Source organism: Solanum pennellii, chromosome 2 (genome assembly GCF_001406875.1).
Source record: "Solanum pennellii chromosome 2, SPENNV200".
Lineage (NCBI taxonomy): Eukaryota > Viridiplantae > Streptophyta > Magnoliopsida > Solanales > Solanaceae > Solanum > Solanum pennellii.
The window spans coordinates 39,315,451-39,331,645 of NC_028638.1; the positions used below are offsets into that span (position 1 = coordinate 39,315,451).

The 16,195-nt window shown below is 26.1% G+C and overlaps 1 protein-coding gene across 1 annotated transcript; it reads left to right on the forward strand.

The window, feature by feature from the left end:
* Positions 1-5,417: 5,417 nt before the first annotated feature.
* On the forward strand, positions 5,418-9,180 carry LOC107010590 (LOB domain-containing protein 36-like). The gene is made up of 5 exons (XM_015209870.2): positions 5,418-5,602; positions 5,841-5,912; positions 6,458-7,099; positions 7,320-7,610; positions 8,989-9,180. The coding sequence occupies exons 3-4, from the start codon at positions 6,469-6,471 to the stop codon at positions 7,565-7,567; spliced, it is 879 nt and encodes a 292-aa protein (XP_015065356.1). The 5' UTR covers positions 5,418-5,602; positions 5,841-5,912; positions 6,458-6,468; the 3' UTR covers positions 7,568-7,610; positions 8,989-9,180.
* Positions 9,181-16,195: the final 7,015 nt, after the last annotated feature.

Below are 16,195 nucleotides of genomic sequence, written 5' to 3' on the forward strand. Positions count from 1 at the left end.
TATGACAATTGAAAATAAATAAAATGATGATATACCGCAAGATTTAGACACTAAATAAAGCTAAATTAGGAATATGTAGTTATCTAACGACGTTTTTGCCAATTATGAAGATTTTCTACAAAAGCCAAATTAAAGATCCTTGCACGCTCACGTTAAACATAATAGTCAAAAACGAAGGGGCATTTAATTCTACACCGAAGCAAACCTACGATTTGATTTTTGATTATTTGTATGAAATGACTCAATGTATTTATTGACTTCAAATCACATCAACGGGCAGTGCACGCTTGCACTGATAATCCCCATGCATACAACAAGAAAATGTGATGGTTACATTAAAAAAATAATTATTGATGTAGGTATTTTACAAAATTATTTTTTGTTAAGTGATAACTTGAAAAATAAGTATTCAATATTGAGGGTGAAAGAATTTTTCTTTTTTGATATGTAAAAAGTGACGAGTAAAAATAAAAATCTATTTTAAAAATAAGTGATAAATAAAAATAAATAGAGAAAGTGATTCATTAAGGGTGGAGCTACGATATCAAAAAAAAATTCGAACAAACCCACTAACTTTTCATATATTCTATATTCATATTGAAATATCAAATACAAAATACATATATAATTTCTGCGAACCGATAAGCATGGTGAGGGGGGGGGCCCAATAGTCTCTGCTCACCTAGCGAATTCCTTTTGTATGCTATTTTATACAAATGAGAAAATATGTAAATGAGAAAAACAGAAAAATAGTGTTTGTGTCCTACTCTAAAATAATATCTAACTATTGATTTATATTTAAATTTTGAAAAACTTTTAAATCAAATTTATTTTTAATAGTTAAAGTTCTAATTTTTATTATTGATTTGATTGCTGTTATCCGACCTCTTTCCTCCGATATGTACAATGTACTCATGTCTCTTTTTTTTTTCATTTTTTATTTGTTTGTTTTTACCTCATATAATTATCTATTTAAAATTAATCTTTAATTTTTGATTCTAGGGTTATTCAATAATTGTTGTTTGTTTATTGCTATTCAGGTTAAAATAATTGTTGTTTGCTTTTCAAAATTTTAACTTTTTAAGACAATAATGGTTCTAGGTGATAATGAAACTAATAAGATATATACGTTAGGTGCTAAAATGTTAATGATGAATTTAATAATTATAATCTCACTTAGAACAATATTAAAGATTATAGTAAAAATATTCAAAATTTATATTTAAAAAAATTATTCATATTTTATAAACAATATTCAAAAATTTTAAATTAAATTACTCAAATCTTCATATTTTTAACTAAAGATTTATAATGACAATATCTAAGATAATATTTTTCAAACATGACTAACATCTCATTAACGTAATTTGTGCTTTTGGAATTTTTAGAATTCAAATCGTCATTTTTTTAGTGAATTAAATACTTACATATTTATTCATTAATTTAACGATTGTTATTTTAAATTAAAATTGTTGTCCTTTTCTAAAAATGTAGAACCCACAGGACCGACTTCGCCCCTGTATTTTACTAGCCACAAAGCTTAAAAGAAAAAAGATTTTTTAAATCTATAATCTTAAATATATATAGCTAAAAATTATTGTTTTCTAAAGTAAAAGGTTGAATTTTTTTTTTAATTATAGAAATGCAACAAAAAGGTGTGTCATAAATTATGTGGAAGAAAAGTATAAGGGTCAAGGAAAATCCATTACAAATGAATCCCATTTAAGATTAAGAAATTCAAAAAGTAAAATATAAGGACATATTAACTGTGCAAATTAAAATATGCTGCATGCATGTGAATCCGTGTCCTTTTCATCTTATGATAACGGAGAATCAATATATATTTGATTGATTCTCTATCGCTGCTTAATCGTATTTTGATTTAGATAAAATACTTTTAATAATACTCCACATTGTGATAACTAATTATGTTTACCCAAAGCAAAATTTTCTTAGTGTTGATCTTGGACCTAGTCAGATATTCTAATATAATTTAAATTTATTCTAAAACATACTTGGTCCAATATTGACTTGAATTTATTAATCAAAGTTCAACTAGTAAATGTCAAATTTGCTGTTAACAAGGCTTAATAATATAATTTAGAATTCAAATAAGATTGTGTACATTTTAGAAGGTTGACAAACATGATAATAGTTTAATTTAATTTAGAATTGTTCATTTTTTTTTAAAAAAAATAAAATTTATCATATTAAACGTGTTCGCTATAATAGCTTTATCATTAAAAATAAAATAACAAATTTAGTTGCAAAATTATGTCCAACCACACAACTGTTTCAACGTTTTAAAACGGATCAAAAATTTGCATGGATAAGATTAAATTGAATAATTCTTTCATTACAAAACCAACAATATAGAAGTAGCTTTATTGTTTTAGGACCATTAAGTTTATGTGCATATCTATTGTACAAGAATAAACATTATTAAAGAATTTGACCAGATCTTAATCGGGCAAATTAAAAGAAAAAAGTATTCGATATTTTCAAATTATACAAACTATATTCTACTGAACTTATTATGTAAACTTACATATCATAATATATACTGAGACTATAAATAGAAAGCGATTCAATAATATAAATATTATTTTCATTAATTGAGTTAATGCATTTCATATTAATTATGTCATCCTCCAGCACTTCTCATCTTTCGCCTCCATTTCCATAGTCCCATCCCATCAAGCCACCAGCCACATCCTCGCTTGCCATATTATTTGTCTAAATTAGATATAAATAGTTTTTACTAACAAATAAACAAATATATTTCTAAAAAACATTTATGTTTATACTTAACACACACTTTTTCTAATTATTTGTTTTCAACATTTAATCACCGACATTTAAAAACGAGTAGAGTTGAAAATAACTTATTACTTGCTATACTTATTAGAGACTTGTAAAGAATAGCATCCAAATAGTCATAGTTACTATGCTAATTTAGAATTTAATTAATTAATCTTAGATGTACCAATAATATATATAATCATAATAAGTACGATTTTCAAATAAAAATACTTAATGCAGAACGTCCATTAAGAAATTTTCTTTTCACACGCACGTGAGAATTTTTTACGACGTATTTACATAATGTTTTAAGAGTTGTAACAATTTAATATAATTTTATTATAATATAGTCACCGACTAAATAAACTAGCAGGGTGTAATAGCTATATAGAAGTAAGGGTTTAACTCAAAAATCTTCATTAAATAAATTGATCGATATGACTATTATATGTATTTATGTGACTGGCATAATTAAATTATTTAAGAAAAACCAAAGTCACACGAATATTAAGTGGTTTTTGGGTAGGTGGGAAATTCATTGAGCTGGTTTATTTATTTATTTATTTTGGGCAGAGTTAGGAGTTTGCAGTTAGATTAGAAACTACTCTAACGATTAAATTTGATTTTATTTTTATTTTTTATTTGATTTGGTGTTCGATATTTATTTAGAATTTATTATAATTATGATTCTATATTTAGGAGATTCAAATTCAATATCTTTATTTAAAAGAATATTTATCAGTATACCATAATCCTTATTGATAAGGATTATTGTATACACCAACAATGAAAACTTTAATACAATTAATATTATTTAACTCGTTATAATAAGTTAGTAATCGGTTTTTACTAAATTATCGATTAATCTTAATACTAAAGATTTAGTTGTCAAGACTCAAAATTATTAAATACTTTCACAGTTAACTTGTTATTTTACAAAAACAAAATGAAGCTAATTATTTTTGTCTTATTTAAATTAGTATCACTTGTGTTTGAAATAAGATTAGTCTATAATATATTTGGACAAATTTTTGGTAGGCAATGCTTATTTTTTCCCAAAAAATAATTTAAAAAGTGAAGTTTTTGACCAAGTTTTAAAGAGAAAATAAATAATTTTGAGAAATAGCAGAAACATTTTTCAGAAACGAAAAAAAAGTTTTTCTCAAAACTACTTTTTGAAAAGAAAAAAACAATTTTGAAACATCTACTTAAGAACACTTTTTAAAAGTTTAATCAATTAACAATGATTAATTCTCAAAAGTATATTCCCTTTTATATTAATCCAGTGAAACACAAACTACTTATAGAAAAAAACACTTTTTTGTAATTGTATAATTTTGGGGGAAACAAGCTATAGTGTTGTTCTTAAAATAAAGTACTACAATTTTCATTGGAAAGAGATAAAAAATATAATAATAAAAAGATTTTTTGTTTATGATTTTTCTTTTTTTGATAAAACTTTTTTTAAATGTGAAATAATATGAGACATAGGGGTGTAATGTTTATGGTAGATATTGGTTGCATAATCAGAAGTTAATCTTGATTAGGTTTATATTATACTAGTAATTTAATTTTTTTTGGGTTTGATCATACGATATGGTATCATGATATAGAATCATGATATGGTATCATAATATAGAATCACGAGATGAAATTGAAGTTTTGTTTGGACATGCGATATGAAATTTTTGCGTTATATATTCTCTCGTAAACATAAGTATCCATAGGTTGCAAAACTATTAAAATAATTCAAATTTTCAATCTTACCAAATAAATAAAAAATTATAAAATCGTATAATAAATTATTAGTAAGTTATTTGTTTCGCACTTACATAATTGTTTCATCAAATTTTGGTTCAATTAAAAAAAATTGAACATAAATTGTAGTGAACTAGTCTTTAATATAATCCTCCCACATAATAATGACAATCTCCTCACGTTGAACTTGCATTTCTTGATCATGTGATCGAGAAGACGAACCGACATTACCTTTGAGTCATTTTTTGGTCAATATCATCCGCAACTATATTTTCATGATCATAGACCATAAATATTTCATTACTCCTTTTCGCAAATAATTATGTAACATTATGACAATTTTCACTTGGATGTCAATATCATAATGGTTCATGTCTTGTTTTAGTATTTTTAATCTATTATTCCAAGCTCCTAAAGTTCGCGGGGTTTTTTTAACAAAATATAAATTTGTAATTAGTTTTTATGTTTAAAAATCTCAAATCATGATATGATATTCCATCTCATGATATGAAATCAACATAAAATCATATATCCAAACTCTATTTGATTTCATAATTCTATATCATAATATAATATCGCATAGAAAAACGCCTAGTTAGTATCCTACACATGACATATGACTTTTAATAAGGGTAAATTTGGAATATGAATGTGTGCAGGGACAAAGAAGCTAATCAGATTCACATTAGTCAGAAAGTCAGAATGGAGGTTTCTTCCTCTTTACGCGGTCACCACGACTCCTCTTTCACATTACACCCCAGTAATGAATATATTTACACTCTTACCCTCTATATAATAAAAATGACTTCCACTAAATTATACTTGTGCATTTAGTAATGATTTCTTTTCCTTTTTAATCTCTCATATCTTTTCTCCCCTCCCCCCTCACTCTCAAATTCTGTCTCATATATTCATTCATAATTATTTTTAAAAAAAAAAACCTAGAAGAATAATAAACGTGTTATCTTTTTGTTGTATTCTTTTGAAGATCGATCGGATCGACAAGAATGAATCTTCATTTCCTCAATTCTTTGTCATAAAGGTAAATCAAACCCTTTTCGATTTATCTATAACCATCTAGTGTGACTCAATTAATTCAGATTCATATCGTGCTTGCAGAGTAAAAAATTCCCATTTATTTCATCAGTCATCACAACTTTGTGATACTTGTTTCTGTTTTCACTTGCTATAAATAAATAGTTAAAAAGTAGAAAGATATACGTATTAATTCTTGTTTATGTTTTTTTAAATTCATTTTCTACTCACTCCATTTTTCCCAGATGGTATGAATTTTAAGGAGAGAGAGACGAAGGATTAAAGTTTGATCTATAGTGGTTTTGACAAAATACAAGGTGAGATTTTCTTTAAATTTTTTTTTCGTTCTAATTTACCTCGTTTTGAGTTTTTGGATCTTTATTTATGTGTTTAATTAATTAATTTGTTTGTGAATTGGAAAAGATGTTGAGTTTGATAAGGAAACACAATAAAATTTTGTGTTGATCTAAAGAGATCTTGATTTACTTACTAACTTTAGATCTTAAATTAAAACAAGTTTCCTCTTTACATAACTGTCTTCTTTTTATTTTAATTAAAAAAATCTACTATTATTCTTAATTGGATTTTGGAAATCGTAACTGAAATTCTTTTACTAATCACTGCCCTAGTTACCTTGATTAGAATCAATTAAAATACCTCTTAATTTATTCTATTGATGATATAAATATATTTACTTGCCATGTTTGCTTCAATGTGACTTTAATGCCATGCATTCTTTTAACATACATAATTTTACCATCTATAATTACTCTTCTTTTTATCATACTGCAAAAAATGCATTTTGTTATAAGTATATTTCTCAGATTTTAAAGTCTCTTTTATTTACTTTTTTTTTGTCTAGGGCAAAAGATCATGTCATCGTCGAATTCTCCATGTGCAGCATGCAAATTCTTGCGTAGAAAATGCACACAAGAATGTGTTTTTGCGCCATACTTCCCACCAGATCAACCTCGAAAATTCGAGAACGTACACAAGGTGTTTGGGGCTAGTAACGTGGCTAAATTACTCAACGAATTAAACGCGACTCAACGGGAAGATGCTGTAAATTCCCTAGCTTATGAAGCGGAATATCGTCTCCGTGATCCGGTTTATGGCTGTGTTGGATTAATTTCAATACTTCAACATAAGCTTAAGCAAGTTCAAGATGATTTATTGAATGCTAAGAAAGATTTAGCAACGTATATTGGTCCACAAGCAATGTTGCCAATGCTTCAACACTCTGGGTATATTCAACAGCATCCCAATAATCCCTCTTCTTCTAATATGATGGCTTATAATATGCAGCCAATGGGATTGCAAACAGGGATGCAACAACATGGTGCTCAATTAATGATGCGCGATCCTCAACAACAACAGCAACAACAACACCAAGTGATTGAAGCTCATCAATTAGCCGCGGTAATGGCTGCTAGGGAACAGGAGATGATGAGAACTTATGAGCAACCACAACAACAACAATTCAACAATGGATATGATTCTGCAGGTACTGTAACATAATGCTTATGATTAGTTATCATAATAGAGTAACCTGATATCTGTTGGTGGTGGGAGCTAAAGGCTAGTAATAGATCCATTTAGAAAACGTGACATTTTTTTTTACCTTACACAAAAACACATATATTGATTATGTGTTTTGAACTCTTATATTTTTAAGGAATTTAGAATTTATTAATTCTAAATCTTGAATCCGTCTCTGTCAACAGGGCCAGTAACGGCAACAGGATTTCATCAAATGAGTTCATCAGTATCACCTTCATTGGCATTAGCATCATTTGACAATGATCCTTATCAGATTCAACAAGCCCAGCAGGAGCAGCATCAGGTTCAGGTTCAGGTTCAGCCACATCAATTGCTTCAGCAACAACAACAGCTACCGCAACAACCACAAACACCACAGCAGCAACAGAGAGCCAACAGTGAAGAGGAAAGGAGCATTGGTCCTTCATGTTAATGTTACAAGTGATTTTTCCTTTTAACAAATATTTTTAATCTTGGTAAGTACCTTTCAATGCTTTTCCTTCTTGTCTCTTTCATATTTTACATATGAGTTCAAAAAAGTATAAATCCTTGATACTCTCTTTATTACTTTCTCCTCCGTTTAAAAAAAATACCCTATTTTCTTTTTAATCCTTTCCTTTTTTTATTTTAACTTTAACTATCCAGGTGACATGTTTAAGACTACAAGATTAAAGGATATTTTGATACATTAGAAATGACTTTAATTTAGAACTACAAAATTAAAAATCTTCTTTCTTTTCTTAAATTCCGATTCAAGTTAAACTATGTCATTCTTTTTTAAACGGAAGGAGTACTAATTATATCTTTACATAAATAACATTTGCATAATTAATGATTGTGTAGTTTTACCAGTTATACTATGTACTTAGTATTTTATTTGCAGGTTACAAAACCAGGCTTGTTAGAAGGTTACACTGTGTACTAGATCTTTTAGTGATAGTGTAAAATATTTAACTCATCCACTATGATTGTGTCAGTAATTATGCTATTTACTCATCTCTTAATAGATTGCTAAACAAATAATATGTTTCAAAAAACCTATAACCTATGTGGCAAAATTAACATCGGAATATTGTTAGGTTCTTTTCTTGATATCCGTCAACGTCCTTTTTCTTTCTATTAGTTCATACATAAGCAATTTGCAAGAACTAAACCAAGTCTTTCCTTTTATTTTTAGGTTGCTTGACCACTAGTGACTCTTCTCAATTATACATAAGAAGTTTGGCACTAGCTCTCTTTTCTTTTATTGAAAAGAAAAAAAAAAAGGATTATGTGGCTTGCACTCTTTCCTCTTTTATGAGTACTTCACTTTCTTTGTTAAGCAACACATCTAGTTTTTTTTTAAAGGAGTTGTTGGATGTGAGGAGGTATAAAGTATAATAATTTTAGGATAAGATATATATAAGATTATTTTATCTCATATCTAGTTTGAGGTATTTAGTAGTTTTTGGATTATTTATTTCATCATTTTTGATATAGTTATTAGATAAGTTATTCCTCATATATACATGTCTAAATAATTTATTCCGAAATAGTTAATCCAGAATAACTTGCTCCCAATCAAACAAATCCTTAAATACTTATACCGCTGTTACAATTTAAACAACTTATTCAATATAATCTCATAGGTGATACATAAAAATAATAGAATATATGTTGAACTCACTCTTATTTAACCAATTATACTGTTCTATTACTCTGTTAATCAAATTACTATCATAATAAGTTTACTATTATAGCAGTTAATATATAAACACGGTATCTTATGACATAAATATTTAATATAATGTCTGTGCATAAAACCTAAACTCTTTTGTCTAACATTTATTTCTTTGTGTCTGATGCGTAAACCAGTTCACAAAGAAGATGGAGATGGAGATGAGAATATTCAACTTTGATAGTGAAAGGTGACAAGTATCTGGCCTTTTTTTTTAAAGAATTTTCTTTCTTATCACCCCCTTTTGAGTTGTTGAAGGACATGATTTAATTATTGTGGGAGGTGAATTATTTTAACATATAATAGAAAATTAGTACTATTGTCTTTAATTTACGCTGACTTTATGCTACAATCATACAGTTTTTTTTTTAATATTTTCGTTTTCCTTTTTCAACTTTGACTAGCTTATGGTCAATTATTTCCTCCTCCATTCAGCATGGATTAAGAATTTCTAATTATTTCCCCTTTCATATAGTGATAGTTCCAGAATTTGTAATTATATCCTCCATTTTATAGAAGAACACAAATAAATTGCTCCAATTATACACAACGGTATAACCTAACACAACCAATTAAGTGGGGCAATAAATCATAGTTCAAATTTTAATATAGATAGTAATAAATTAGTAAATAATTTCTTCTCATGATTTACGTAAGCCCTCGTGAATGAGTTGCTTGACATTTATCCTGATGCAAAATAATATATATTAGTGAAATACTATATATTAGTGAAATAATAGTACGTTGTGGTTAAACTATAGCGGTGGATTCAAATTTCTTTATTTCCTCTCTATAGTGACAGATTCAAGATTTTTAATTATTTCCTTCGCTCGATATAAGAATACAAATAAATCGCTCCAATTGTACCCAACGGTGTGACCTAACACTATCAATTAAGTGGGGCAATAATCGGGAGAAATCATAGTTCAAATAATTTTGATATAGATAGTACTCGCTCTGTTGCTAATTATTTGTCCATTTGAATTGACAGACCTATTAAAAAAGCAAATTGACATAATGAGTTTACGATTTTATCCCTATTAATTATGAAGTGGATGAATTAAAAATTTAAGATTTTTAAAAAATTCTATCTTTTTCAAAATAATTAATTGAGGGTATAATAGGTAAAATTATTTTGCCCTTTCTTAATTTGTCAAAATGAACAACTAATTAGAGATTACTATAAAAAGAAAAGTGAACAAATAATTAGAAAAAGAGAAAATAATAAATTAATAAATGATTTCTTCTCATCTGCACAAGTCCTCGTGGATGAGTTACTTGACACTTGCATTGATGCAAAATACTACTACATGAGTGAGATAATAGTAGGTTGTGATTAATTTGGTGGTTAAAGTATACTGGTTTTTAATTTCAACATGATGATAAATGGATACAAATAAAATAAAATTGATATTACGTTTCTCAAACAACGCAAGTAACAGCCTGTACGCAGTATGCATATTAAACTCTATTATTGACCTCAACCATTTTTTGTTAAAAAAATAATAATCTTGTTATACCACTGTTTCCTAAAACCTCAATTTTGTTATAGATTTCAGAGCTCTGAAAAGATGATTTGTTATTTTTTATTCCATCTACAGTTGGGCTCATAGATTTCATGAAATTATGTTGATGAACATGTGCTGTTTGACTTTGATACATGGAGGTTACGATAAATTATTGTACAATTTACCTATATCTCATAATAAATTATTATATAATTTATATATATTTTATAGTATAAAAAGTAAATTATTTTCTCCGTTTATTTTTATTTATTAAATTTTTTTAAAATATATTTTTATTTCTTTGACAAATTAAAAAAAAGATAATTATTTTTTTTATATTTCACCTTTAGCACTAAACACTATTATTTAATAGGAATAGTATTGTAAAATACTTATAATATCAATAATTAGTTTCTTAATTGTTATATCAAGTTTAATAGTGACAAGTAAAAACGAATGGAGAAGTTTGTTTTTATTTATTTTAGCATAAATTACTTTCTTCATTTCAAATAAGTGTTTGCTTTAAAAAAAAAAAAATTGTCCCCTAATAAGTACCGTTTTCAAAATTTAAGACGAAAAATAATAATTTATTACAACTACACCTTTATGTTAAATAATATTTTAAATTTTTTTTGAGGTGGCCGGATAATTAGAAAAATTAATAAATTATAAAGTAGAAAAACGAAAATTGGTAGACTTCTTAGATCTCCTGCACATGGGTCCAAGTGCAATGCATCAACTAATTTAGGAGGGGAGGGTTAAATAGATGGGTTAAATAAAATTAAGATTGATTAAAATATGTTCATGCGTTAACAATATTTAATGCATCATAATCCTTTAATTACCTAGTTTAAATCTATTTTCCATTTATTTATTTTTATTTTTAAATGTAATTATTTAAAATAAATTGCTAAAGTAATGTACTGTACAGCAAAGTTGTAGAAAACCAATTCTTTTCTTGACTTTTAACAAAGCTACTCCATTTTAAAATAATATAAATTGTTGAGCCAGAATACACCCATTAAGATAAAAAGTTTAGAACATAAAGTAAACATCATTTTTCACTCGTATCTAAAGCCGTCAAAATGGGCTCCCATGAGGTCGATCCAACATAAACTCTATTGGAGTAGGGTCGAGATATAAATTTTTTTGGGAAATTTTTTAAAATGTCAATATTTTAGCATTTAAGAGGGCTCATTAGCAACACTTACAATATTTAGTAAAAATGTCAAATTTTAATTTGTTATGTATCTTATTTATGTTTTTATTATTTGTTTTTATTTAATGAATATAATTATTTAATAAAAAAGGGAGAAAATCAAGGGAGATAATATTTCAAAAAAAGGTAAGGATCGCTTAATTTTCTCATCAGTTACATTTTCAAATAAAATTTAAATTTTATCCTTTTTTTTTCTCCAGAATTTTTACCTTTTTAAAATTATATTCATTCCACAATATATTCTATTTATATTTATTATAATTTTTTATTAGTTTGTATTCATTCAATAGGTATGCCGAATTTATCTATATAGTCATTTAAGAAATATATTTGTATTTTCATATATTTTTTCCCTATATAGTTATTTTTTTCTTCAAAAATCTTGTATATATTCATTTCAATATGTATTTTATTTTTATTTCTATTTATTCTAGTTTTTATTTAGAATTTTGTGTAATAATATATAAAATACAAAAATTAGTATGATGAAAAAGGAATGAAATATAAAATTTAAAAGAAATAATTGAATATTTGGTGTACTCATTCTTAAATAAAATACATAACTAGTTGATATACCTTTAGAATAAATACAAATTAGAAAAAAATGTCAAATTCAGAGACAATGCAACATAATTTTTGAATGAATACAACTATTAATTGTAAAAATACATACTGACTAAAACAGTATCAAAATTCAACATATACTTCCAAATTTATGAATACAAAAAAACAAAAAACTATGAAATACAAAAATAAATACTAACTGTGGTACATTGACATAACTATCACAAAAAAAAAAAAACAGAATACAAAGTGAATTAAATATATGAAATAATCTATGGATACAAAATACAATAAAACAATGAAATACAAAAATACATACTGACTAAAACAACAACAAAATTCAATATACACTTCCAAATCTATGAATACAAAAAACATCAAAACTATGAAATATACACAATCAAACTCATATAATGTGTTACATTGACATAACTAACACACACAAAAAAAAAAACAGAACACAAAATACAATAAATATATGAAATACAAAAATAAATACTAACGATAAATAAATACTAACGATAACATAATAAAAATTTCATATACACTTCCAAACGCATTGTAACATGAATCTTTTTGAATCTTAAAAATTACTAAACAAATTAAACTAAACATGCAAGACACAGAACATGCAAAAAAAAAATCTCTTCTCCAACAAATTGGTCTTCTTCAACTTCATGGTTATGAATTTGTGTGGGATTTTGCACATCGACGGATTCAGGCATTTTTCCCCGTCGTATATCCTCCTTAGATTTAGAAGCGGAACCTACATTGTTGTTTAATTCTTGAGTGAAAAAAAATTAAATGATGAAAAATCGGAAGAACTTTGATTATTTTGTCCAATACCTCTAGTAACTCTCTTGAAAACGTCAATTGAAGAGAGAATTATGTAGTCTCAAACCCTAAAAAATGTTTTAAGAACAACAACAAAATAAAAAATTTTAAAAAAAAACACTAAAATCAGTAAGTAAATAAATAATGAATCTGAAAAACATAATACCATCAATATTAATCTTCAAATCAAATCTTGCAACGAAATTAAATGAGAATAATAGAAAATATTAATATATTGAATCGAAAATCTGTGGAATTGATTTGGAAGAATGTTAGAGAGAGAAATTGAAAAGAAGAATAAGAAAAAGAGAAAAATCTGGAAATTTGATTAGGAAGAAGTAAGAGAGAAAAATTGATAAACTTAAGAAAAGAGAGAGAAAAATTATAATGACATTAATATATATCCAATTACATAAATATAGGAAAATGTGTAATCTATGAGAGAGAGAGAAAGGGTGTAAATAATGAGAGAGAAAATATTATTAATATTAGAATAATTATTTATTTTTAAAAAATGACATTTTTGACATGTTTACTAATATTATTAAAGTATGGATATTATCACTAAATAAGTTGGTTTTTTTGACTAGTTAGCTAAATTTTCCAATTTTTATTTCATTTGAAACTAGAGTTTAATAAGCCTAATCCATACAAATCCTTGGCCCTTGAGGCTTTATAAAGGTTGGGTCGGGTTGGTCCATGGACCAAAACTATTTGTTTAGGTGTAACTTACGATAATCTCACTAGTATATGATTTAATTACTTAAATGCACGTTATGTTGAAAAAATTGTGAATCTTACCAGATTTTGGTACTTTCAAATACATGTATCTTGGGATACATGTAATCAAAATTAGGTTAATTATACTCTATCCAAGTGAATTCACATGTATCTTGGACATATAGACAAATCTCGCATCCTCGCCTCCCTCTCATCTCGCTCGTGTATCTGGGATACATCACACTAGATACATGTATCTCACGTATCTAGTATCCTAGATACATGCTAATCACACTAAACTTTTTGCTAGTGTTATTGAAACAACACCATTGTTTGCCGTATTTGATTTGAAAAACTTTTTTTTTACGTTATAGAATTTTAGTTTGAAATGAAAAAAAGTCTAGCTAGCCCGCTCCACCCCTCGACCCTTCTAGGGTTGGGTCGAAAATTTTTAAGCCTTTCGTCCTAGCCCATCAAATTTCTTGGCCGCGAGGCTTGGTTAGATCCTTTTTGACAACTCTACTTATATTTTTTCAGATATTCTCTAATTATTCTTGAAAATATAAATAATTTAAATTAAAGTTATAAATATGAGCAATTAACTCTCTTGAAATTATCACCTAGAAGATGTAAATGAAAGGCAAAAATAATAGTAATAAAAAATTTCAACAACTCTCTTAAACTTAAATAATTCACTTATTTTAAACGTTCAATAATTTACTTATTTTGAAATGAAGGGAGTAATAAGTTTACTACATATTGATTTGATTTGATTTGAGTTAATAATATAACCTAAATTGACCAAACTTTTTTGAATAGTGTAGCCAAATGAATTGACACAGATATGCAAATGTTACATTTAATTGGCAATATATAGCCCAATATTAATTAGTAATTAATAGATAAATAAAAAAATTCACATATTAATCCAAAAGTTATATATTGGCATTTTAAAAATATTTTTTAACAAATTATAAAAAATATTTAATATCATCTCTCTTCTAACTTCCAACCATTCTCCTTAAAACTAGCAAAAAATTATTTAAAATTATCTCTTTCCTTTCAAATTATTATTTTCTCAAAGAATAAAAGATAATTAATTTATATCCTCTATCTTATGACTTCCAACCATTTCTATTTAAAACTAGCAAAATATTATTTAGAACTATTTCTCTCATTGAAATTAGCGAATAAAAAAATTGATTATAACTATTCTTCTTTAAAAAATAGCAAAAAGAAATTTGATTATGACTACTCTTATCAAGGGTATTCCTATGAGTTCACTATCTACAAATTCCATTATTTTGCTCTTTGCTAGATTTTATGATTAGAAACTCAATCCAAAATTCACTTAACAAATTTGTATACATTTATTTGTATTGGCATTCAACTAATAGATTGATATACATTTATATTAGATACATTCATTTGTATTCGTAATAAATTAATATACTTTTATTTACATTAGTATATTTTAAATTTTACGTAGGTATATATTTATATATGATACATACATCTGTATTCATTAATAAATTAATATACATTTGCATCTTTCTAATATATATATATATATATATATATATATATTTGTTTGTTTTTTTGCATATTATTTTGGAATGCAATCAAAGAAACTCATTAACAAATTTCAGAGAGAACAATGGATAAACATACAATTATATCACATTTGCTTAAATAGGGAAAATTAAGGAGTAGAAGAGAAAATGAAAGAGGAAAAGAAAAGAAAATATTGTGTGGATATAAAAGAGACAAGAAATAGAAAACACTATTTTAAAACGGTTAATAAATATAAGTAGAGGGAAAATAGGAATACTAAAATAGTAAATAGGTGAGTGAAAAATCAGATTCTTTTAACTTTCCAAGAAAAAGAAACGTGATTATTGAATGACAAATAAATATTAAAAAAAAAATTGCCAATAAATTAAAAAAGGTCTATTTATTGTTCATTTAGTCTATAGGTTGTAATGTTGTACCAAATTTTCAATTCAAGAATTTGGAGGAATTGGATTGAACATTTTTAGGTTAAAATTGAAATTCGTTCTCTAATGTAAATGTTGCTTTTCTCAATTAACTCCTTAAAGTCTCATTAAAATTGATGATTTACGTCCTATTTGATCAAACTTTCAATACCTACTTATTTGAAAAATATATTTTACTATACATTTTTAAATAGAAGCAATTTGTGTTGCCTAATCAATTTGAAAAAAAAAAAGTTTTATCAAAATATTAGAGCATATTCTTTTGTTTGGTCAAAGTTTCAAAATATTTTATAAATAAACTACTTTTTTCAATTTCTAAAACAATTTTTGCAACTACTCAAAAATAGTATTTAATTTATCAAAATACCTCAAATTCTCTAAAATTTGTATAAAAGATAAACATTTAACTAAACAGAAAACAATACTCATCGTGGACACAATCACATAGGTTATAGTTATACTCCCTTCATTCCATATTAGTTGATTATTATATTAAAAATAA